The following is a 26,116-nucleotide window of genomic DNA, read 5'->3' as shown; positions in this document are numbered from 1 at the left end:
TGTAATAAAGTTCCAGTGGTGGGAACGTTATTTGTTTCCGTCAACAGAGACTATCTTTCACCTTTATATTCTGTTTAAATTCCTTCAGTTTATCGTAACTGATTAAGCACAATTTGACTTACAGCAACAATATATTGTCTATGAACAAAGTAAATTGAAAATTCAAGCAAGGTTTTACGTTTTTCCATTAGATGTAAATGTTTTAAACATAACCCCAAATTTATTAGATGCAATATTTTTAGAATTCTTAAGACAAAAATGCAAGATTAACTAAAAAGGTTGTGATACAGAAAAGATTGGATCATTTGAGGATTCAAAGGTCACAAGTTAGATTTGATATTTGTTTTTGACGCAACACAAAATGCTATTCCGAATGCAATGTACACAGACATGAAAGTAAATAGATGTCCTTACTATGATTAATTATTAAAACTGCTATCAGAAGGTCTTGATGGGTCTAGGCAAGATAATATTGATTATTTTCCGTCACAGAATAACTCAGTTTACAATGGAAAGTGGAATCCCGAAGTTTGCAGTGATTAATTCCAACTGCAGATTTGCTTATAACTTTAAGACTCTGAGAATTATAATACTTTTTTTGTCCGCTGCCATACTTAAATATTGATATATGATATATATGACATTCATATCTGAAACACCAAAAAAAAAAAAAAATCTCAATTAATATAAAATATTGATGCTTCAACATTTACACATGTCTTGTAAGGCTCTGAGAACTGACCTTCGACGAACAAGACATTAAACATTTAAACATTTATGAATCATTTTTGAAGGGAGTCTATTTACTTCTTTCACGTCTGTTAGATTCAACCTTTTGTTTATCTTTAAGCTCTTTTAGAAGAGTGATATATGCTTTTTTTTTTTCAAAATAAAAGAAATGCAATTTAAAACTCTACTGAGTATTTCTTTTGTTGTAATTTGTGATCTATTAATGATGGTCTGAATACTGATGATAAAACTTATCAAGATGAAATTAGTAAAACGAAAAACTCGAACATGTAGAGATATTTTCTTTTTAAATCCTACATCTACAAATGATACTTCTATTACCTCCTCCTCTTCCCCTCCTTCTTCTCCTCCTCCTCATCATCATCATCATCACCACCACCACCACCACCACCACCATCAAGTTTTAGTATTTAAGGTGATGTGAGTGTTCCGGACTCTTGGATGAGCAATATCAGGCAACATCTCATGCCGGCACTCCATGCAGTCTTTCCATCAAGCTGATACAAGTCGGTATGCACATAAGTTAGTTTTTCTTGGTCTTCCAAGCACCCTCGTGCCTAGGGTATCCATGTGTATTATTAAGTTTATGCAGAAAGTGGAACGATGAGATGCAGAGTGCATAAAGCATCTAAAATCTCACTAACCCTCTGAAGGACAGGTTGGCCGAAAGGATTCTTTCTTCTAATTTGGTGCCATGTTATGAAGTAAGTTGGTTGGTTGGTTGTTTTTGTTTTACGGCATATCAACCTTTTTCAGGTTATTTAATGCCGAATCCAGTGATTTTGAAGAAAATCTTTTTAATAGAATATATTTATATTTTTCAAGTCGGTTTCTATTTAACCCGTAGTTGGGACCCTAACAGGTACTACCACTCTGAGTTAGAGTGGACCTGGGAGCAATGGCAATTAAAGGGTGGCTCCACACTCCCCAAAGCCCGCAAGCTAGGGCCTCACCATCGGATATAGTTTAAGGTCATATCTAGGACCTATGAAGTAAGTGTTCAAGCTGAAATGTGAATAAAATGGATTCATCTGGAATTAAAACTTGGCATGTAAACGTTTCACATAAAGAAATCTTTACTTTGTTTGCATGTTCATAGTTCCAATATATCAACCAATATTTTCTTATGTTTATTCTATAACAGGAGAAAGAAATAGAATTCTTCACAGTTCTCGCATTGTGCCACACTGTGAGAGTAGACCGTCCACATAAAACATTTGGAGAAGTAGATGATACATTATGTGAAACAGGGGAGAACTATAACTATCAAGCAGCATCTCCTGATGAAAAAGCTTTCGTCGAAGCTTGTCGAAGGTAAAACAGGAATTGTTTTTTTTATTTATAGCAGTTTTTTTCATCACAATCACTCTTTCTACTTCCAAAACAAAACACATTTTTTGCACATCAATGAAATGAATATTTCAAATTCTATAGCAAAAAACACAAAAATTTCTCACAACAAAAAATTTCTCATAAAAAAATTTGCTGTATAAAAGTTTTTCTAAACGGATAATAACATTTTGAAAAGATCATAAAAAACTAATATTTAAGATACTTTTTTTCTTTTCTCCACCTCTTTTGATAACCTTTGCAAATGACTTTACATCATCGCAACAGTCATTTACAATTGATTTTTTTCTGCCAACAACCATTGGTCTTCACTGGGATTTCAGTGGCAATAAGCTTCTCCCAGATTCCAGTATTATTCGCACTTTTCCAGTGAAGGTTTACTTAATGCTCTCCTCCCTCGGTCTTTCCATTCCCCTTGACCCTTCAGTTATTTTGTGCGGTATAAACAGAAACAGATGCTTCTTTTCTTTTCTTTTTTTACAAGATGTAATGAAGTTTCAGTTCTCTTAGTTTCCTGTGTTGCTTCTTCTGCCATTTTGTTTTACTTCTACTGCAGTTTCCTTGTAGCTAAGTCTTCATACGAGGGGCGTGCAATAAGTAATGCCCTGACCAACTTTCAGTTGTCTGATCTAGTTGAAATTTTGCATGTGCAATGATTTATATCTCTACAGGTTATCTGGCAAATTACAGCTCTGAACTAATTGTGATTTCTATTTTACAGGTGATTGAATTGAGTCAGGTGTGAAATGAAGCCTGTTGAATGTCGAGCAGTGATCTGGTTTTTGTATTTGAAAGGACGTACACCACAGGAGACTTTTGATGAAATGAAAGAAACTTATGGTGATAATGCCCCATCATATGACCTTGTAAAACGCTGGCATCGTGAATTTAAACATGGCCGGAAGTCTGTGGAAACAGCTCCCAGACCTGGTCGCCCCCTTCTGCCATTGATGAGGCATCTGTCCGTCAAGTTGAGGCTGCTATTTTGGAAGATCGACACATTACTATTCGCCAAATAGCCCAAGATGTCAAGATTAGTACAGGGTCTGTGGAAACTATCATTCATGACCATTTGCATATGCATAAGGTGTCTGCCAGATGGATTCCCAGGTTGCTCACACCATTCCAGAAGCGAGAACGCGTCGAGAGCTCCAGGATGAATTTGGAGATGTGCCAAGAAGATGAGTCAAAGTTTTTCAAAAGACTGATAAAAGACAAGATAAGACAGGATGAAACCTAGATCCATCACTATGATCCAGAGACTAAAGCCCAGTCAATGTAGTGGAAGCACTTGGACTCACCACCTCCAAAGAAGGCAAGGGTGCAGCCCTCCGCTGGCAAGGTCATGCTCACAGTCTTCTGGGACCAGGACGGAGTAGTGATGACAGATTTCCTGGAAAAGGGTACCGCAATTACAGGAGCCTATTATGCTTCACTTTTGAGGAAATTAAGGGAAGCTATCAAAATCAAGAGGCGGGGCAAGATCAGCAAATGTATCCTTCTCCTGCAGGACAACGCTCCGGTCAACAACTCGCATATCACCAGATCAGAAGCACGGGCGTGTGGTTATGAAATCCTTCCCCATTCTCCCCACTCTCCTGACCTTGCACCCTCTGACTTTCACCTCTTCCGAGCCATGTTGTTTTTGAAAGGAAAGTGTTTCCCAGATGATGCAGCCTTGATTTCTGAAATCACGCCGTGGTTGGAGGACCAACCTAGGGTGTTCTACAAAAACGGTCTCTAGAGGTGCATCAAACGATGGGATAAATGCATAACTCTGGGTGGTTCCTATGTAGAGAAAGACTAATAACTGTGCCAAGTTTCGTTGCTCTACTCCTATGGGAAGTGGGTCAGGGGCATTACTTATTGAACGCCCCTCGTAGTTATGTGATTTGGTTGGCACATTCAAAGATTTCCCCTAAATTTTCAGCTGTTTTATCATTGTATAGTCTTAGTCTTCCTTTTGTTTCAAATTTCTCTATTATTATTGTTATTGTTATTATTATTATTATTATTATTATTATTATTGGCTCACAAGGAGCTTTCACACAGGTCATCAACGGTATTTCCTTGAAAACAACCTGTGGTGTTCCCTGGAAGCTGAGTGACAACAAGTCTCCTCAGATTTCCAGTACACTCCACTTCTTTCGATAACCTTTGCAAATGAATTTGCGTTATCGCAACAGCCACTTACTATTGATTTCTTGCTAGCAGCAGCCATTGGTCTCCACTGGAATAGGAGTGGCAATAAGTCCCTCCAAGGTTCCAGTTCTTTTCGCACTTGTCCAGTGGCGGTCTGGTCAGTCCTCTCTCCTTGGTCTTTCCATCCTCCTTGACCCTACTCGGCTATTTGGCCTCAATCTATTTGGTGGAGGGGGCGTTGATGAGGCAATGGGGGGGGGGAGGGGATAGAGAACTTATAAACATGCAGCTTCGATGTTCTTGGTTCCATGTAACACTTCTTCATGTTTTGCCTCTGCAGCAGTTCGTCTGGCCTGCACATGTGGCTCATGTGTGTTAGTCTTCTGCATTCAAGGGGTTTCCTTAATATTTCAGCTGTTTTCATTGTTATTATTATTATTCACTCAGGCCATTACCAGCTATCACTCACTAAGAATACCATGTAGTGTTACCTGGAGTCTGATCGACAACAGTTCTCCCCAGATTTCCAATGCTTTCAAACTTTCTTGATAACCATCACAGATGACTTCACATTATTGCAACAGCTACTTACCTTTGATTTCTCACTAGCAATGGCCATCGGTATTCTCTGGAGTTTGGATGTCAAAAAGTGTCCAGAAGGCCCCAGTGTTCTCCGCACTTTTCCAGTGGAGGTCTGGTTAGTGCCCTTTTTCTCAGTTCTCCTGAACCCTTTACATGTATTATTATTATTGTTATCATCATTATTGTTTGCATTTGCTAGGAGTTCTTACATAGGTCATTATCAGAGATTGCTCACTGATAACAACCGATTGTGTTCCTTGGAGTCTGCGTGGCAACAAATGTCCCCAGATTTTCAGTACTCTCCACATCTTTTGATAACCTTTGCAAATGATTTTGTGCTATCGTAACAGCTGTTTACCATTGACTTCTTACTGGCAATGAGCATTGGTCATCATTGGAATTTGGATGGCAATAAGCCTCCTGAAAATCCCAGTCCTCTTCGCATTCATTCAGTAGAGGTTTGGTTAGTGCTTTTTATCCTTAGTTTTTTCATCCTCCTCAACCTTTTCATCTATTTGATGTGGTGCTAGTTAATGCCAGCATTATATTTTTTTTTTGAGGGGGTGAGGTTAATTTACAATTATACAGTTTCAGTTTTCTTGGTTCCATGTAGGGTTCCTTTATCTTTTTGTTGTTTTACTAATGTTACTCCACATTCAAGGGGTTTTCTCCATATTTCAGCCATTTTCATTATTGCTATTCATTGTATCTTCTCAGTTATCTCCCTGATTCCAATCTCTCATTCTTTTTTTCCAAGTTTTTCAGGATTGTTTCTAGTGCTTCTACGATTATTGGTCTTATTTAGACTTTCTTCATCTTTCATATCTCTTTCAGCTCTCTGGTCAGTTTCACGTATTTGCTTCACTTCTAGGTCTCTTTGATATTCACCCTGTGGTTTGCTGGAATGGTGAAATCTACAATTTGGCAGGACTTTTTCATTTTGTTAACTATTATGACATCTGGTCTCCTTGGTTGGATAGGTTTATCTGTTTGTAAGTCGATGTCCCATAGAATTTTGTGATATCCGATTTCAAGTACCGCATATGTCTCCGTTTCTGTATGAATTAAAATATATTTGTGCGTATTTTACGACCGGGCAACGCTGGACCGCATGCTAGTAAAATTATAATCTAAAAAGTTTCAATGATTTTAAATGTTATTTGCTTTGTAAATTTCCAACGTTTTTGTTTAATGTAAAATGTTTTCTGACTCTCTGTTTGTCTTTTTTTCCCCCCCTTTTCAGATATTGTATAATATTTCATGGGAAACGGGACAACCATTTACTGATCACAGTGAATGGAGAACTTCAAAAGTATAAACTTCTTCAATGCCTGGAATTTGATTCCACACGGAAGAGGATGAGTGTCATCGTTCAAGATAAACATGGTAAACAATTCATCTGCTCGTTTTTCAAAATGGATTGCGCCAAGAAGAACTGTTCGTCTGATTCTTTTAAACTCTAAACAGTTTCAAGCAAAGATATAAGAATGTTATTCTGCTGAAACTAAGCCGATCATCTTTGATTCAGAATAAACATTAACGGGAGTTTTTTTTTTCTATTATTCGTTATTATAAAAAAACTATATAAAAATACGCTATGGTAATTTTATATTCGCACGTACGTTATCACTCTTCACCTTTTCTTTACAAAAATTTTGAAAAGAAAAAAGGCATTAAAATTCCCTTATTTATCAAATAAGAAAATCTATATAAAAACACGCCAAGGTAATTTTTTGTTCCTACGCTCCACTATCTATGCCTCCCCTCTTGTAAAATATTTGCAACAAACAACAGTCCAGCTACAACTGTCAATAATTTCCATTACTTTCTATTTTTGCCTAAAAATAAACGAAAATTCCATAAGCAAAGTTTCTTTCCTAGAACTACCTGTCTGTTGAACACAATAGCACAAGGCTGCTTCCCAACTGACTATAAAATGGTCGTATTCAAGGATAATGTAAACAAGTCCTTGTTGAGCTGTCTTCGAATAATCAAACCTAATCACTGTGATAATTGGTAATGGTGGAACTTGGGTAGGATTTAATTATTTAAGAGGACAAAGAGAATTTGTTTACATTAGACTTCATAACGACCATGTTATAGTCAGCTAGGATTCATAATATATATAAAGTGGTAAAACGTAGGTAAAGATGGGTATAAACTAGTTTATCAAACTCCAATATTGACCTAAATTTATGTTGCATACTCCGTTTTTCTTTTACCTTTTGTAGAAGCCGATTTTGTTGTCAATTTGTTTCTTTTAGAAGCTTTTACATATTTGTTTGTCTTGTTTCGACCAGGTCAGATTACTTTGCTGTGTAAAGGTGCTGAATGTTCCATTTTGGATAATATTGCAAATGGGGACAAGAATTTGATTATGCAGCAAATTAATGCCTATGCCATGGTAAGTGCCTTCATTTTCATTCATATAAATTTTCTACAAATGCAAATCAGAGTCTAAAATACTGAGCCACAACCTGACCCAAGGTCACGTCGACATCTTCTGGCAATTTACAGTAAGCAACCGGAAAAGCAGTAAAAAAAGCCGACATTAGTCAATCACTAATCAGGTGTCAGCAGACGACAAAATTGTTTTTGTTAATAGGAAAAATAAAAAATTATTTTCATTGTAAAAAAAAAAAAAAGAAAAAAAAAAGGAAACTTATCTTATTGGAATTTTTCTTGCAAAATAAATTTCTTAGATACTTTTCACGAAAAAACTATTTTTGCAGTTGGACCAGATTGTTCTCTTGTAGGGGGAGCTGGATTCTCATTATAAACTGACCTTATACCTAACCTTGCTGCTGCTGTGCAAGGCAGGTAAAGAAATCTGATTACTTTGATCTACTAATTGATTATTGGATCTTTTATTCCTAGGTTTACCACTTTTTGATACAACCACATTTTAGCAACTCTTATGTCGATATTATCGCAACAATAATGCATAATATTTTCATTCATAATTGTTTTTGGTTTTTATTACATTTTCACCTCAAACAAGGCACAGTGCCACTTTGATGTAGGGGGTTACGATCGGGGACATAAGTTGCAGGGATACTATGAAGGGAGTTGAGCAGCAAGATGTCTGTTAACATTACACTTAAACTTCAGCATGTCAGTATAGTTAGAGAAATAGAAACCCGGAAGGGAATTCTGAAGTCTAGCAGTTCTGGGGAAGAAACTATTAGAGTATAAAGCTTTCTTACATATAGGGATTTCTATTGTGTAGAGGTGGGACTTTGCTGCATCTCTGGTTGTCAGGGGTACTTACGTCGAGGGAGTACAAGGGCTTGTAGTTTGTTGGAGCATCCACCATTAAAATACTTGTAAAACAGACAGAGGGATGCAAAATTTCGTCGATGGGACAGAGGTTGAAACTTGTTTCCATGTTTTTTGTCTTTAAAGAAAATTATTTGTTGAAAAATTTTAGTATACTTTTTTGAAACAAATAAAGATATTTTTTTATATAACTAAACTTATGGTAAGTCTTATCTTCTTGTGTTAAAGTTTTGTTTTCTGCATTTTGAATTTATCGTTTGGCAGTGTTCGTGTCAACTTTTCCAGCAACTTTACGAGCAACTTTACTGTGAATTGCCTGAAAATACTGACCCCCATCTTGGGTTAGGTTCTGGATCAGTACCTAATTTCTGTAGAAATAGTGTCATCTGTCATAGATAATTCTAAGTTAAGAGATGTATGACAAGAATGGTTATTAAATATTTTTAGAAGACTGAATACTTACTTTGTACTCTGTTTCAAAGAAAGTTTATTCAGTACTTATGGCTTATCCAGTGCAACTTTAAAAATTTCTTATTACAGTTTTATTTATGGCTAATTGATAGTTTTAATTTTTAATTCTTTTTAATGGTAACATCTCTTTGTTAAACCCAACACTAGCCTTAAGTCTGGGGTGGAGATTGAGAATGCAAGAGATTGGATATGGGACCCTAAATTCAGATTTGTTCAATTATTCTACCTACCTGGCGTTGCCTCAGAGTAAAAGAAAAAAATGATTTCACTACAAAGAAATAGAAAGTAATTTAGTTTTGCAGAAATCAAGGGAGATAATTTATAAAATGATTATTCCTTTTTAATGTATGAAAATATTCGGTGAGTAGAGGAAAAATCTCCACTGTGAAAATTTTCTTTACTGGAATAAGTATTTTTCAAAAGAAAATTATGTAAAATAAAATAAAAATCGTGCTGATAACACAGTGAAAGGAAGGAACAGTGGAGACCCTAAATTAAAAAAAAAAAAAAAAATGGTAACAGATGACCTTCACCTACGCTATTTTTATTCCCATGCCTCAGAATGCTGTATACATCATGTAAAACTGTATAAACAATGTTGAACATGTTTTGCATAAAAAATTACTTGAAGAAATCAATTTACAAATAATTCTTTTTTTGATAAGATAACTTTTGTTATTTTGCTTTGTTCGTTACTAACAAATATTTTTACTGATTTTTTTTTATTTCATTGAGAAAATTTAAAATTTGTAACTCAAAATCACGATTGCTTGATAGAGATCTTTAATATCCATACGTAACAAGAACCATCGATTATGTTTCGATTCCATTAAACATTATTTGAAACAATCAATAACTGATCTTTTTTTTTTATATCTTCACCCCAAACAAGGCACATTGCCACTTTCGTGTAGGGGGCTACTATCAGAGGCAATAACTACTGGGGTACTATGTAGGGATTTGGGCAGCAAGATGTCGGTTCACGTTACACTTGAACTTCTGCATGTCAGTACAGTTGGGAAAGCAGGGACCTGGAATGGAATTTCAGAGTCTAGCGGTTCTGGGGAAGAAACTGCTGGAGTAGAAAGATCTTTTACATCTAGGGATCTCTACTGTGTGGGGGTGGGATTTAGCTGCCTGTCAGGTTATCTAGGGTGTCTACGTCGTGGGGGCACAAGTGTCTGCAGTTCGTCAGAGCATTCACCATTGAAATACTTGTAGAACAGGCAGAGGGATGCAACGTTTCGTCGATGGGACAGAGGCTGAAGCTTAGATGCCAGTTCAGGGCCTATCAGATTGGCGACTCTCTTTTGAACCTTGTCTAGGAGCGAGAGACGAGTAGCAGATGCACCAGCCCAAATGTGACAACAATACTCCATACATGGGCGAATGGTGGCCTTATAGAGGTACAGGATACTTTCAGGTGTCAGTAGTTTTCTAGCACGGTAGAGAGAGCCTACCTTTTTCGCAGCGGCCCTGGCAATGTTTTCAATATAATTGTTCCAACTCATGTTTCCTGTGAACGTTAGGCCAAGCAGTTTGAAAGATGTACTCTCAGACAGGGAGTCACTGGCCATTGCTATTGGTGGCAGAGAAGGTTTATTGTAATTATTGAAGGAAACCAGTTTAGTCTTAGCAGCATTGAATGTGACCATCCATTTATGTCCCCATTCCATTACAGATTGGAGGTCATCCTCTAGTGTTTTTGCCATTTCTTTAGATATGTGTTAATTTGTTTTCCTGTCATGCCTGTTATAGAGTGTGGTGTCATCAGCATATATACCTATCTCAGAGGCAGTTTTGTCGGGGAGGTCATTAATAAATATTAGGAACAATAGAGGTCCAAGGATAGACCCCTGAGGCACTCCCGCATTTATATCACACTGTTTAGATGTACGACCGTCGAGGACAACCTTGATTTTTCTTTTATTTAAGAAGGATATAATTATGCTAAGTATTCTACCAGTGATACCGTATGATCTAATTTTCCTGAGGAGACCCTCATGCCATACCCTGTCAAAAGCCTTAGATATATCTAGAGCTACTGCTCTGCCCTCCCCCGCTTTGTCCAGTGAATGGTATATACGTTCAGAGATTACAGTGAGGATGTCTGCTGTGGAATGGGCTTTTCTAAATCCATATTGTTGGTCAGTCAGAAGTTTAGCATCTGTAAGGTGATGGACTAAAGCATGATTAATTATGGTCTAAAATATTTTGGTGAAAAGTGGGAGGAGGCTAATGGGGCAATAATTTGATGGGTCAGTTCTTTCGCCAGAATTCTTGAATACTGGTATCACAGAAGTAGTTTTCCAACAGCCCGGAAAGCAAGATTCATTAAGGCATTTGTTGTAAAGTTTGGAGAGAACAGGAGAGAAACATCATCAAGAGAATCATTCTCATCCTCATGGTCGTCGTCGTCGTCGTCGTCATCATCATCATCATCATCAGTTTAAAAAAAATGTTGTTTTAATCAATGTTTCCCCCAAACAAGGCACAGTGCCACTTTGAAGTAGGGAGCTACTACCGGGGACATAAGTTGCAGGAGCTTTATGGAGGGAGATGAGTAGCAAGATGTTTGTTCACATTACACTTGAACTTCTGCATATCAGTACAGTTGGGAAAGCAGAATCCCAGAAGGGAGTTCCAAAGTCTTGCAGTTCTGGGGAAGAAACTATTGGAGTAAAAGTCTTTCTTACACCTTGGGATCTCTACTGTAAAAGGGTGGGACTTAGTTGCTTGTCGGGTTTGTCAGGGGTAGTCACGTTGAGGAGGTACAAGTGCTTGTAGTTCGTCAAAGTATTCACCATTAAAATATTTGTAGAACAGGCAGAGGGATGCAATATTCCGTTGATGGAACAGAGGCTGAAGCCTAGATGACAGTTCAGGACCTATCAGGTTGGCGACTCTTTTTTGAACCCTGTCCAGGAGTGAGAGACAAGCAGCAGATGCACCAGCCCAAATGTGACAACAGTACTCTATACATGGGCGAATGGTGGCCTTATAGAGGTACAGAATACTTTCAGGCATAAATAGCTTTCTAGCACAGTAGAGAGAGCCCACCTTCTTTGCAGCAGCCTTGGCAATGCTCTCAATGTATCTATTCCAGTTCATGTTTCCTGTAAACGTTAGGCCGAGGAGTTTAAAGGAAGTACTTTTGGTTAATGTGTTCTTGGCCATTGCTATTGGTGGCAGAGAAGGTTTATTGTAGTTATTGAAGCAAACAAGCTTAGTCTTGGCAGCATTGAATGTGACCATCCATTTTTGTCCCCATTCCACTACAGATTGGAGGTCATCCTCTAGTATTTCTGCCATTTCCTTAGATATGTATTCATTTGTTTTCCCCTCATGCCTGTTATAGAGAGTGGTGTCATCAGCAAATATACCCATCTCAGAAACAATTTTATCAGAAAGGTCATTTATGAATATCAGGCATAATAAAGGTCCAAGGATATTGTCCATTTCACATTCTCGCATCCATGCAGCAACTTTCAGAAATTGGTTTCCAAACTAACCCAGCACTGGCCTAGTCTTTATCTCTTTTTCTCTCATGATATTTCTTATCATTTCCTCTCGTATTTTCCTTTGCGTTCCCCAGTTAACAAACATGCTGCCTCAACTGTTCTACATCTACTAATATAATCTTTCAACATGGTTATAAATCGAAGTTTTCTGTTCTGCACACATCTCATTGAATTCTTGACATTGAGAATGATGGTGACTATGTAGAAGAATAAATTCTGGAGCACAAAAGGTTGCTCGTCTTTATAGCTCTTCAACTTTTTCAGTTAGAAAAAAATAGGAGGCTTTACTTTTGGGATAACCCTTGTATTATATAAAAAGTAAATGTTTGATTGTATGTTTAGCTATAACTTGAAAAATACACAACAAATACCCATAAAATTGGTAACATTTTAATCAGCATAATCCCAGGTAGATAATATCTAAAATTAAAAAAAAAAAAAAATAGATTCATCATTTGGAGATTTAATGGCCATTTATATCATTTAATGTTTCCAAGACATGCACAATCTTTTAATGTTATCATGATGTAAAGAGAAGTAACTCGTCTTTTTTTCACAGGGTTATTTCCTTTATGCTGACTTGAATAATCCATATGTGTGTCCAAAGAGAGGGATGGGCTCGATGAAGAAGCGGGGTAAGGGGGAAGAGAGAGGGATATAAGTTATGCTACACTTCTGGCAAAATTCAAGAAGAACTAACTAATTATTATTTGTATTTCTTTTTCAGCAAGGTTTGCGTACACTGGTAATAGCCAAAAAACAATTAACTCCTCCAGAATATGCAATATTTAAAAATCAACTGGAAGAGGCAAAAAAAGATTTATTTTCTCAAGAAGAAAAAGTAAGTTTGTTTGTTTTTTTCAGAATTTTTAGAATGAGAATGGATAACTTATATAGCTTGAATTATTTTGATTACTGTTCTTATCTGTTATTCTCACAACGTTTTGGTTGATGTAACCTCCAGCGTTTTCCAGGTGTGTCTTGTCAGAACTCAGGAATCTTTCTGTCAAACTCGGGAATTTTTATGTTGAACTCAGAAATCGATACGGAATTTTGAACTGAATTCTTTATTTAATCGACAAGTGTAGAATCTTCTTGTTTCATCAGCCATGACTTAAGTAATTTTTATTTTACTTTTAGTTAGTATCACCTTTGATGAGAACTGAACTTTCAACCTCCAGAAGACCGTCACCTAATCTGATTATCCAACTTTATCCATTGTATTACGTATCCATGTGCACTAAATAAAAGGTTCAGTTCGAAATTTCGTATAAATTTCGGAGTTTGACATAAAGATCCCAGAATTCTAAATACGTATGGATATTAAAGAAGATTGGAAGTTAAATCAGACGAAACATTGTGAGGATAACATCTAAGATGAGAACGGGGTTTTCAAATAATCCAAATAATAATTGTAAACTACATTTTCCAGGCGCATCAAGAGTGGTCTTTGGTGATGCACTGTTTTCATTGCCAATTTCGGGTTCTACATTATATTGGCCCAAACAGCAATCCTGATCTGACTAGATGCGCCAGGTCGCCTCCTTGAAGTTGTTTAGCTACGCATGTCGATATATAAGTTATTCTTATTTTTTGTTTTCAATGCATTCTCACATTCGTATTGAAGACTTTTTTTTCTGTCAGTTTGCCACGCATAAGTTTTTTTTAATAAATTTTAGTACCTTTAAAAACTATCTGATCAAGCTTTATAAAAATTGGTTTCTAGATTGTGACTATATCACTGAATATGTGGCTAAGATTTGGGTTAGATTGTTTGAAAAAAAAATTGGAATTATTGAAAACTTGCGATTTTCTTGTCTGCTAAATTTTATTTTTTTAAATGCATTCAAACATCTGTATAGAAATTATAAATTTGAATATCCAAATATGAATCGTGTTACCTACCTTCTTCTTCTTCTTCTTCTTCTTCTTCTTCTTCTTCTTCTTCTTCTTCTTCTTCTTCTTCTTCTTCTTCTTCTTCTTCTTCTTCCTGTGTCGTGGCATTTTCATACGGTAGATGAAATCATGGCTAGTGTTCTCCATAGGCTACAGATAAGATAGAGGAAAGAAAATGTACTGAAGTCCTCTCTATGTACGGCTAACACAAACCAACAACCAACTCAAGGAACATGATTAAAGAATAGAGATGGGGAAGTTAGAGTTGTAGGGTTGTCAAAAGTACATCAACAGTACATTTTCTACTCTTTATCAGTATAAGTATATAGATGGCAGTGCTGTGCGCTTGCATTACACATACATCATTTACTCCTTCTATAAGGCATGATTTCAGTGACGTGTTGGGCAAGATCACTGAAAAGGCGTGATGTAGAGCCCAGGTTTTACATCAGTCTCTTGAACTCCTACATGGATGATCTAGCAAGATCTATGAGTTCATCTTACCGAGTTGAGTACCTCTGTGCCTGGATACTATGCCAAGTATTCATATGTCGCACTGGGTAAAAACAAGCAAAAACAAACATGAACACATTAAGTTTCTACTTAGAATACGTTTTTATGTCTCTTCCAGAAAAAAAGTTTTATCTCTGATAATAAGTAAAAAGAGGAAGAAATTTAAAGTATAGAAACATATGAATTTGCTGTTTTTTTTTTAATAATAAGCTTTACTTAAAAATAATTTGACACATTCAAGAAAAATTAAGTAGAGCAAACATCTGCTACATTTTCACAGCTAATATTCGTTCTAAAGGAAAAGAAAAAAAGAAATTCAAAATGCATATTTTCGGAGTTTTATGGTACTGTTGACACCCATTGCCCTGTACATCCAGTCTAATATCCTTATCCTTTACCTTCCCCTGGCTCTCTTTCCGTCAGTTTCATTCTCCAAGATGTGCCGTTCGATGCCCTCTTTTTCGCACAATAGATATCCAACAAAGCGGCACTGTGTTTCCTTGATGATCCGCATCAGCAAGCGATCGACTTTCATTCTTCTTAGGACTTCAACATTTGACTCTCTCTCTCTCTCTCTCTCTCTCTCTCTCTCTCTCTCTCTCTCTCTCTCTCTGTCCAAGAAATGCTAAGCATTCATCAATAGAATCAAATCAAATATATCATCGCTATTCTCTTTTACAAAATTCGTTATTAAAAGAAATAATATATTAGTTTAGTGTCTTTGATATGACTTTGTCCTTTATATTTTATGTTTTATCCTCTTTTCCATTTATTATTTTTCTATACATTTTGTCGGATTTTATTCCTATATTAATTTCATATATTCACACGTCTCTATAAGAAATTGTCTTGGTTCGTTGGTCTATCACACTTAACTTTGAAACAGCAATTATCATCGCTAAACGAGCAGATTAAAGGAACATATCTTAAGAATGAGCCCTTTCTGCAACTCTATAAGAAATTCTGTCCATACGCACGTTCTTCTATCCATCCATTGGTCAGTTAAATTAGAAATAGCGTTTTAGAATAATCCGAATATCTCTATAAAGTTATTCCATCGGTCGTTTGTTCTGTCACGCATGTATTTTAAATAACATTTTTGTTGGCCTGTTATGCTTAATTTCTAAATAACATTTTTTGTTGCTAAAGAAGTCTTTTTTTTTAAATGTGTTCACGCGAGTGTCGGGAGAATTAATTGGAACTGGAATCAGGAATCATAAAAATCAGAACTTTTTATGGTATCGAAACCGGGAAATTTTTTTAGCCTGATTTTCGATTTCAAAAACAGTTCTTTTAATTATTCATTTATTTATTTCTTATTGTTTATTTGTTGTTGAAAACTTAATTTGACAGAAGTGAAAAATATAGAGGAAAATCTCATCATGAGTTTATCAAAAGTTGGGATACGATACATAAAGGGAAAATATTAGGAAGTTTGTAAAATTAAACAGAAAATTATATTGAGATTAAAAAGTAGATGATGACACGCTAACCACCGCCCCCCCCCTCGTAATAATAAATGAAATCCTATTTTGTTAGACGATTTACGAATCGGAAGCAGTACTTGTATTGGTATCGGAAATTTAGAACAGAATTGGTAACTGTATTGGAACAGGGAAAAATATTGGAATCGTCCCATCACTAGTCCACACATCTTGATAACAAGCTCTGTCCGTTTGTGCATCAGATGGTTGGTTATGTAAACACACAGATTAAATGGACGCATCATGAAATCTTTGACCCTGAAAGAATTGTCTCAAATAAAAGTAGATTTCAGAAATATTTCAATTCATTATTTTTCTCTTTAATTTCTGATAAATAATTTATGAATATAAAATGATGTGTTGTTTCACGATTAGATAAACAGCATTTTAATCTGATCAAGACGCCAAAAGATGTCTTTATCGTCTATTCAACCGTAAGGCTTGAGATTATTTTTTAGAGATGAAAGCAAAGCTTCCACAAAGCCACCATTCCTCCTGTTGCCACATCTAGGCTGGTGCTAAATACCTAAGTCGTATATACCGAGAAATTAAAAAAAAAAAAATGTGTATCTCGTCAAATGCAAAAAAAAAAAAAAAAATCCAGAAAATAATTATCAAATGTACCAAAAGATCGTTTCATTAAAAATGATGAACCTGGCATGTTGTTTACTACCTAGGCTGTCTGAATCGAGAAATCATTTTGACAAAAGTATGTACCTGACCAAATGCAAGAAACGATAAAATAATTATCAAGTGTATCAAAAAGTCATTAAAAGAAATTATAAATCTAACACAGGCAACTGCCGTGAAAAAAACAACAAACTTGATCAATTGTCAAAAAGAAGATAAGTTAAAAAACATGATGTTTGAAAGGTCATTTTCGGCAGAAAGTTACACAGGTATGATAAAAGTCAAGTCATTTCAATGAAACAGTAATAGTTGAATAAAACGCTATTTGGGAATGGCTACTGTGACAATACCGTCCCAAGTGTGTGTGTGTGGGGGGGGGAGGGGATCAGGTGATCACAAATGATTATATAATAGTCTGAAAAGGATATTGTTGCTGGTTGACGATTTGGGTTCAAGAAGAATCAACCTGTCGAATTTCTATGAGTGCATCTAACAACCTCCTAACACAAACCATCCATGACTGTCACCAATAATAATGATATCTTGTTATATTTTCATATATCAGTGTATCGTCATTCTTTTAAGCACAGCAGAAGAAAACAAAAAAAACGGCCCTGGTACATCTGCCTCTGGTTTCTCCCTCTTAGACAGGTTCTCTCTTTGGCTGAAATATCTGTCCGTATTTATGGGTTACACCAGCCAATCATATTTTTGTGAAAAGGAACCCGGATGTATTTATATTTATTACACCATTACATATTTAACCAGTTTTATCTCAATCATATTTACCTTATTCTTATGCATTAGCAGGCACATTTGGCATTATCTGGGAACGAATGTGAACTCTTTCTGTATTCATGCTTCTAGCCTTGAACCATATATCATAAAAAGTCAAATATTTTTTTTTACTGTGGCTGAGCATCATTCATTCATTTATTAATTTAGAATTAATTAGATGATTATTGTGGGTATTCGTTTCCCCGATATTTTACTTATCGACATTAGGTGTTTAGGTAGGTTTTATGTGTGAGTGCACAAAACCACCTAATAAACGATTAATTTGTAACACAGAAGCATAGAATAATTAACCAACATCTCTTTTGGAAGAAGAAGAAGAAGAAGAAGAAGAAGAACAACAACAACAACAACAACAACAACAACAACAACAACAACAACAAAAAAAAAAAAAAAAAAAAAAAAAAAAAAAAAAAAAAAAAAAAAAAAAACGAAACGAAAAGGTTTATTTTGAAAGAACAAGGACTGTGTTCGAGGCAAAAGAAAGTTCTAGGATGTTTTCGTGTCAGAAAGCAGAAACTTGAAGTGTCCTCAGGTTGTCTACTGGAGGTCTTCAGTGAAGTAGTCGCAGCCTGGGGGGATTCAGTGGACAGAGAGGAGAGAGGTCTGTCTTCTTTGGTCGTCTGAGCTCCTCTGCTGGCTGTTGATTAGTTTCTGACAGCGTTAATTAGTTTTTTAAGGGACATATAGGATTAATGCGCCATAGTAGCTGATTGGTGAGGGCATGGCCGCATCAGTCAGCAAGGGGTGGGGCATTAATCCACAAGAGAAAATAGTATGTCATGGTGACTGCTACAAGTACTTACTGGAAGGACCTTACGTGAAGGTTGATAACATCCTGAAGTGAAAGTCTTTCTATGGAACGACTATGATTCGAACATGGCACACTCAGGTTGTCAGTCTGTGTCATTAACCACTGTCACCGCCTTGTTTTTTTACAGCTGTTTATTATATGGAATAAACACAGACCCCATAATATTATTAAAAAAATAATAACCTAATGCAAAATCAATACCACCATTGTATTCCTCATAAACTTTTATTCAAGAAAATATATGTTTCATTTTGGTATAGGGCTTTGTTTTTAATTGCATCTCTAAATGGACAAACAGATAGAAGTAACATAAATATGGTGTAGAATTATAACTGAATGACTCAACACAGAGATGGATAAACAAGCCGCCAAAAGCAACATGTATTAAATAGACAGACTGGCTGGAAGCATTTCTGCATATCATGTTGTTTTCTCAAAAGGTTCGTTTCGTGAACCATTGAATGAATTTAAAAAATGTTTATGCATGGATGATTATTCCAAAAAGATTTCTGAGACAATGAATATCGCAAATTTCTTTAGAATATGTATAAGACCATATCATATAAAAATATAATGTATTTTTTGCTGTTTTTTTTAACGAAATGTTTAAGTAAAAAGAAAAAAGAAATACAAAAGCATCCATGTTGTTCCATGCATTACTAAATATGACGTATTAAAATATTTTAATTTCAGCTTTTTGAAGTATTCAATAATATAGAAACAGATCTGGACTTACTTGGAGCCACCGCAGTAGAAGATCGGCTGCAAGATGGTGTCCCAGACACGATAGAGGCTTTAAAAATTGCAGGAATCAAAGTAAGTTTTATGCGCACATAAGTCATTTTTTCCATATTTAACTATTCTGGTTGAAGTGAGTGTCTCTAATGATGGAGGTTTGAACAGAGCTGAAAGGGAGAAACAGACCAAATAACCTGGAATCTTAGGGAGATATCAATCATACCAGTTATTATAGGTGCTACAAGACTATGAAGAAGAACCTGAAGTCCTACCTAACTAATATTCCTCGTGAACCAAGTGCAAGAGAGATCCACATAAGGTAACAACGAGGATACTAAAAAGAGCTTTCGGCTGGTTTCAATAAAAAGCAAGGGAATGTTTGGAAGCTGGTTTAGCTGCTCCATACCAAGCATTACAATCTTCAAAGAAAGAAAATGGAAAAAAAAATGACCAAGGCCAAAAGGCAACTCAAGGATAGAGGTTAATAATATGGTCAATCTGATTAATGAACAATACTATGAAAGGATTAGAAATTGTGGGTAGAAAGGGCAGGATTTGATCACTTAAAAGAACAAGTATTTGTTCACACTAGACTTGAAGATGATTATATTGTAGTCAGCAAGGAAGAATTTCCATGTGTTCCACAGATAGGAAGTTCTTGGAAAGGAACTTGAATGGTGCAAGGATCTGTCTTACAAAAGCTGACTTGAGAAGCGTAACCTTTTTATTCATGAGCACAGATGTGGTTTCATTTTGTCCTATTATCTCTTCAATGTACCTACTGTTTACTCCTGCACCAGAAAGAGATATATGTGGACAATCCCAATTTCAATTCAATAGGAGAAGTGCCGCTTTGTCGCTTAGAATCTCTGCACCTTGTAATGGACTTCCAAGGAATGTAATAAATGCGCTACAATTCAGGGTGAAATTGAACAGGTTTTAGATCATTGTGTTCTCGTCGGTATAAATCCCTCCTCTTTCTTTACATGGCAACTAAAACAGGCTTGAACGTCGTAGGAGTAGATGCTAATTAATTTGATGACTCACACAATTACGTTCCACGCTTGTTTGTTTCATTTTATTTTCGCACAATATTTTGATAAAAAATATTGTTTTTAAATATAATAAATGAGAATATTCATAAGTGATTGTTTTCACATAAATATGTTTATTTACGTTTATCCAAATAAACAAGATTATTTGCACATTTTTAATATGCAACCAATTATAATCCTTTAATCCATCTGAAAACCATGCTAATATTACGTAAACATATTTATTTGAAAAAAAAAATCAGTTTATGAATATTCTTAGTATAAGTAAAACAAATATTGTTTTATCACAAGATTGTGCGAAAATGAAATGAAACAAAGAAGGAAATGGATGAGGAAAGTTAATATGCAATTACAATTTTAATTTGTATAAACAAAATTGCATTAATGACTGCTGCTTTTTTTTTTTTTTAAATTTAAATTGTATTTTGTTTCCCAATGAACTATTTTGTTTGTTTTTCTATTTCACAGGTGTGGATTTTAACTGGTGACAAAGAAGAGACTGCTGTTAATATTAGTTATTCTGCTGGACATTTCCAAGAGATTATGACAGAGTTGAGAATCACTCAACTCCGAAATACTAGTGACTGTGATATTTGTCGTACAAAGATCCAGCAGCATTTACAAACAATAAGGTACATTTTGCCATTTTAGTTTTAATGCTGGTAAATTATGAGGGGCGTGCAATAAGTAATGCCCCTGACCCACTTCCAATAGCAGTAGGGCAACGAAACTTGGCACAGTTATTAGTCTTTTTCTACATAGGAACCACCCAGAGTTATGCATTTCTCCCATCATTTGATGCAGACCGTTTTTGTAGAACACCCCAGGTTGGTCCTCCAACCACGACGTGACTTCAGAAATAAAGGCTGCATCATCTGGGAAATGCTTTCCTTTAAAAAACAACTTCATGGCTGGGAAGAGGTGAAAGTCAAAGAGTGCAAGGTAAGGAGAGTAGGGAGGATGGGGAAGGATTTCATAACCACACGCCTGTGCTTCTGATCTGGTGACATGCGAGTTGTGGACCGGAGCGTTGTCCTGCAGGAGGAGGGTACCTTTGCTGATCTTGCCCCGCCTCTTGATTTTGATAGCTTCTCTTAATTTCCTCAAAAGTGAAGCATAATAGGCTCCTGTAATTGTGGTACTCTTTGCCAGGAAATCTGTCATCACTACTCCGTCCTGGTCCCAGAAGACTGTGAGCATGACCTTGCCAGCGGAGGGCTGCACCCTTGCCTTCTTTGGAGGTGGTGAGTCCAAGTGCTTCCACTGCATTGACTGGGCTTTGGTCCCTGGATCATAGTGATGGACCCAGGTTTCATCCCGTGTAATCAGTCTTTTGAAAAGCTTTAACTCATCTTCTTGGCACATCTCCAAATTCATCCTCGAGCACTCGGCGCGTTCTCGCTTCTGGAATGGTGTGAGCAGCCTGGGAATCCATCTGGCAGACACCTTATGCATATGCAAATGGTCACGAATGATAGTTTCCACAGACCCTGTACTAATCTTGACAACTTGGGCTATTTGGTGAATAGTAATGTGCCGATCTTCCAAAATGGCAACCTCAACTTGACGGACAGATGCTTCATCAATGGCAGAAGGGACGGGGGGGGGGCGACCAGGTCTGGGAGCTGTTTCCACAGACTTCCGGCCATGTTTAAATTCACGATGCCAGCATTTTACAAGGTCATATGATGAGGCATTATCAACATAAGTTTCTTTCATTTCATCAAAAGTCTCCTGTGGTGTGCATCATTTCAAATACAAAAAACGGATCACTGCTCGACATTCAACAGGCTCCATTTCACACCTGACTCAGTTCAACCACCTATAAAACAGAAACTACAATTAGTTTAGAGCTGTAATTTGTTACATAACCCGTAGAGATATAAATCATTGCACATGCAAAATTTCAGCTAGATCAGACAACTGGAAGTGGGTCAGGGGCATTACTTATTGCACGCCCCTCGTAATCCATATTTTCTCGGTAGATGAGGGGGTAGTAGTAACATGGTTATCAATACAGGCTATGGAATTTATAAGCCTAATACAAATCCGATATATCTGTTATTCACTTGAACATTAAAACTCTAAGGAAAAATATGAACCGTATATTTCTTCAACTATTTAGTAAAATAGCAGTTAACTTTTAAATAATTATTTACAATAAGTATTGTAATCCAACATTAAATAGCCTATAGAAATGGTTGATATTCCATGAAATATTGTACTTTTAAGAGGTAATGTAATAAATGTTTCTTATTAAAATTTTTTTTTATCTATATAATGATATCATCCGACCATGCATCAAGCTCTCCTTATTTCTTTAGAGGAGAGATAGCATAATATCTGTCTTTTGGTCATGATACCACCCTCCCAGATATTAATTCCTCCATTCTGGGTGGAGAAAAGGGGTAGTGTAGTACCTGTTCTGTTGTCATAAAACCATCTTCCCAGGAATTATCTCCACGTTGGCAGGTGATAGTGTCGTATATGTTTATGCATCATTATGTAATCCATCCAGTCACTATCCACTTTTATGGGGGGAGGGGGTCACAATGTAGTATATGCTCGTTTGTTCTGATACCATCCTCCCGGGTTAGCGAATATTTTCTAGTATAAGATAATGATTTCTTTTACTAATCCACATTAGCCATTCAAGTTGTCCTTAGTTTCAGCATGTATAGCGTTTCCTGACATGGAGAATGTATCGCTTATTTACACCAACAAAAGTCTGCGTTGGTTTCACTGTGTAAGAGAATATATTCAATTTCTAACAAGATGTTTTTGCATTTCCTTTTGTACTCTAGAAACTCCTGAGTATGATAATCATCATACTCAGGAGTTGACGGTGGTTAAGTGATTAACGACAGAAACTGACAACCTGGGTGTGCCAAGTTCCAATCCAGTTCGTTCCACAGAAATACTTTCACTTATTTTCACTTAGGGATGTTGACAACCTTCATATGGTCCTTTTCGTAAGTACCCGATGTCTTTTTATAAAGAATTCTAACTAGAAAGATATCGGGGAAACGAATGCCAAATAAGAGCCATCTGATTCATTCGAAGTGAATGAATGATGCTCAACAGACAAAAATCATCGTTAAAGTTTTTGATCATTTCTCTCTGGGTTTCTTCCACCTTTTCTGGTTCCTGGTTAGATGTGGCCTAGAAGTACCCAGTTGGCTGTCAGTGTCGTCTCTCCACCAGGCTTTTGGCCTTCCGCTAAGTCTTATTCATTCTCCTAGTGTCCAGACTATCACTCTATATGTTCGCTTGTTGTCTGTATATCTCGAAAAGTGAGCTGCCCATTTATGTTTTATCGTTCATATGATGGTGATGATGTCATTTCCTCCAGTTTGCTGTCTGATCCAGGTGTTTCTTTTTCTTTCACATACACTGACACCGAATGTAATACATTTCATTTTTAACTGCGCCACGCATATTACAAACTTTGATAAACTCGATGCATATTTTACTCTTAAATACTGATACACTTTCATGTTGATCAGCATCTTATTTTGTTTCAATAAATTATTGCTTGTAAACTATACAGTCTTAAAATGTTTTCTACTATACCATGCATACAAATGTTGATATGTTAGAAATTCTTATTTCTTTCAGCAATGAATCCAAATACAGCCATCGGACAGGTAAATATGCCCTGATTGTAGATGGAAGCAGCTTAAGTTTAGCCTTAAAGTATCATGCAACTTTATTCCTTGAACTATGCATACAGTGTACCTCAGTGCTGTGCTGTCGGCTGTCTCCAATTCAGAAAGCTCAGGTAAGCCAATCACTTCTGAATTCTTTTCATTCTTCTTATAAAAACAAAGGCAATAATCGTAATTTTAATCTTTATATATGACAACAAAAATAATAAATGAAAAAGTCACAGCATATATGAGTGAAATAACAATAAATAGATAAGATCAAGTTATCGCAGTTGAAACGCATGTGTAAAAAAAAAAAAAAAAGAGGGACCAAAAAATAGTATTTTCTCTGTTTATTCACAATCCTTCCAAGAACCTTTTTGCCAAATCTCATTACCCCTATACGTGACTTATATAAAAAGTTCAAATTAAAGAGATTTTCTTCTTACAGCATGCAACACCACCTGGCAAATACTTCGATGACAACATCAGCCAAAGACAATTTTAATTACAAAAAAAAAACCCAAAAAGCAACCCCCCCACTTTCTCTGATGATGCATATTTTACAAACTACTGTTCTCATCTTGAATGTTATTTTCACAAGTTTCGGTTGATCTAACCGCCGACCTTCTTCAGGTGTATTTTGTCGAACTCAGGAATCTTTTTGCCAAACTCAGAAATCTGCAGAGAATTTCTAATAGAATCCTTTATTTAATTCACAGTGGTATCATGTTCTCGTTTCATCAGACATACACTTTCATAACTGATTTTTTCAAGTATTTTAACCACTGTGTAAGGAGCCAAATTACAACGCAATATTATGGAAAGAAACAAATATGTACTTGTTTAAAATTAATATTTCAGTGTTATGCGCCACTTTCAGAATTTATTTTTCATAATTTCATAATAATTTTCATAATATTGCGTTGTAATTTGGCTTTCAAGCGTACTTCACACATATTTTATTTTAAAATTACTATTATTGTAAAAAATCTAATATTTAATAAACCTCTCTTCTCAACAGAAACTTAAAATCAATCATTAGCAAAGACACTAATATATATATATATACAAATCTTCTTATTAAAAATTAATTTAAATTTAAAAAAAAACAAAAACATTATAAACTTGTAAAGAAGGTATACAAAATTTTTAATTATCCGACAAGGAGTACAAATAAACTTGAAAGACTTTATTCCGTGGAGTTTCGAAAAATGCAATTCTTCTCATCAGAGTAAAGAGGTCTGCAAAATATACTAGCAGAAAGACCGACGTTACTCGGGATTGAATTAGAATCAACAAATGTTCCACACTTTCAACATTTTTATTGCCATCGAAATCGGTAAAATTGCACATTTTTCAATCAATTGCCTGCTCTAGTCAGAGATCTAACATAGTGCACCAGAGGAAGTTTCATATGCTTACCTGCAGCGATTTAGTACACAATACATTGTAGTCTACATTGCACTGTAGAAGACCTATGGTTCATTTTATAAAATTATTTTTATACAATAGCATGAATTAAAGTTTAAAATGCAAAAGTTAAGTATCATTGTTCAGTTGTGCTCAAAACAGAAACTTTCATTATCAAAGAACCTACTTTACATGCAGGGTGCTTCCACTTGTGTGGTGATAAAACTTCTCAAATGCACTTTTCATCTTAGGTTGTATTAGAGTGTTAATTTTGTAATAAATCAGATTGTTCCATCTTTAATCGATTTTTTTTTTATTATTGATTTTTGATACTTATCAATAACATTCAGATACAAAATCTATCTAAGAACACTCCCAGACACATAAACTACATTTCAGTTTCGGAATCTATAAGGAACGAATACACACACACACACACACACACACACACACACACGCACACACAAAGTGCCTTATATATGTATTATTTGTCGTTGTCTCTCTATCTGTTTCACTTTTTCTCGGAAACTACTGAGCCGATCGGACTGAAATTTTGTATGGAATTTTATTATAATAAGGTGCAATGAACTAAGTATTGTGGTTGCTGTTCGATCCATCATTAGGGATTAATAGGGATTAGTATAGATTAGTATTTAACACAAAAATAAGCACAAAATTAACATATTTAACCATGAATTTGGTATTTAGTATTCATTCTAAATCAATGGACTATAAAATTTTTCCTGTTTATAACGGGATGGGTAAAATTCATTCCACCATTTCTCTCAATAAATACTGAGGCTAACTAATAAAACAATAATTTTTAGGTAAAATTCTTCTTTAATCATCATCATGGTCTTCTAATTCTAATGTATCTCTAAGAATGCTACTTTTGTAGATCAATTTGCCTTTGACCTTAAAATATGCTTCAGTTTTTAATATCACTTCCTCATTTGAGCCAAATTTCTTTCTCTAGAGCATTCTTTTGAAGTTTGCAAGCAGTTAGTAATCGTTGGGGGGGGACAGATTTCTAGAA

General features: G+C 35.7%; 1 protein-coding gene across 6 annotated transcripts in view; it reads left to right on the top strand.

The window, feature by feature from the left end:
• LOC145288020 (phospholipid-transporting ATPase IF-like) overlaps positions 1–26,116 on the top strand; it is a 238,769-nt gene that overhangs the window by 135,043 nt on the left and 77,610 nt on the right. For all 6 annotated transcript variants that reach the window (XM_080136022.1, XM_080136025.1, XM_080136024.1 and 3 more), the window contains 7 exons: positions 1,895–2,064; positions 6,068–6,210; positions 7,125–7,228; positions 12,823–12,936; positions 18,921–19,043; positions 20,489–20,652; positions 23,639–23,801. In XM_080136022.1, the coding sequence (XP_079992148.1) occupies positions 1,895–2,064; positions 6,068–6,210; positions 7,125–7,228; positions 12,823–12,936; positions 18,921–19,043; positions 20,489–20,652; positions 23,639–23,801 (981 nt within the window). The remainder of the gene's footprint in view (positions 1–1,894; positions 2,065–6,067; positions 6,211–7,124; positions 7,229–12,822; positions 12,937–18,920; positions 19,044–20,488; positions 20,653–23,638; positions 23,802–26,116) is intronic.

The sequence above is a fragment of the Euprymna scolopes genome, chromosome 11 (genome assembly GCF_053919585.1).
Source record: "Euprymna scolopes isolate OS-2025 chromosome 11, ASM5391958v1, whole genome shotgun sequence".
Classification (NCBI taxonomy): Eukaryota; Metazoa; Mollusca; class Cephalopoda; order Sepiida; family Sepiolidae; genus Euprymna; species Euprymna scolopes.
Note: the sequence above shows the minus strand (reverse complement) of the source record. Positions and strands in the feature narration are given on the sequence as shown.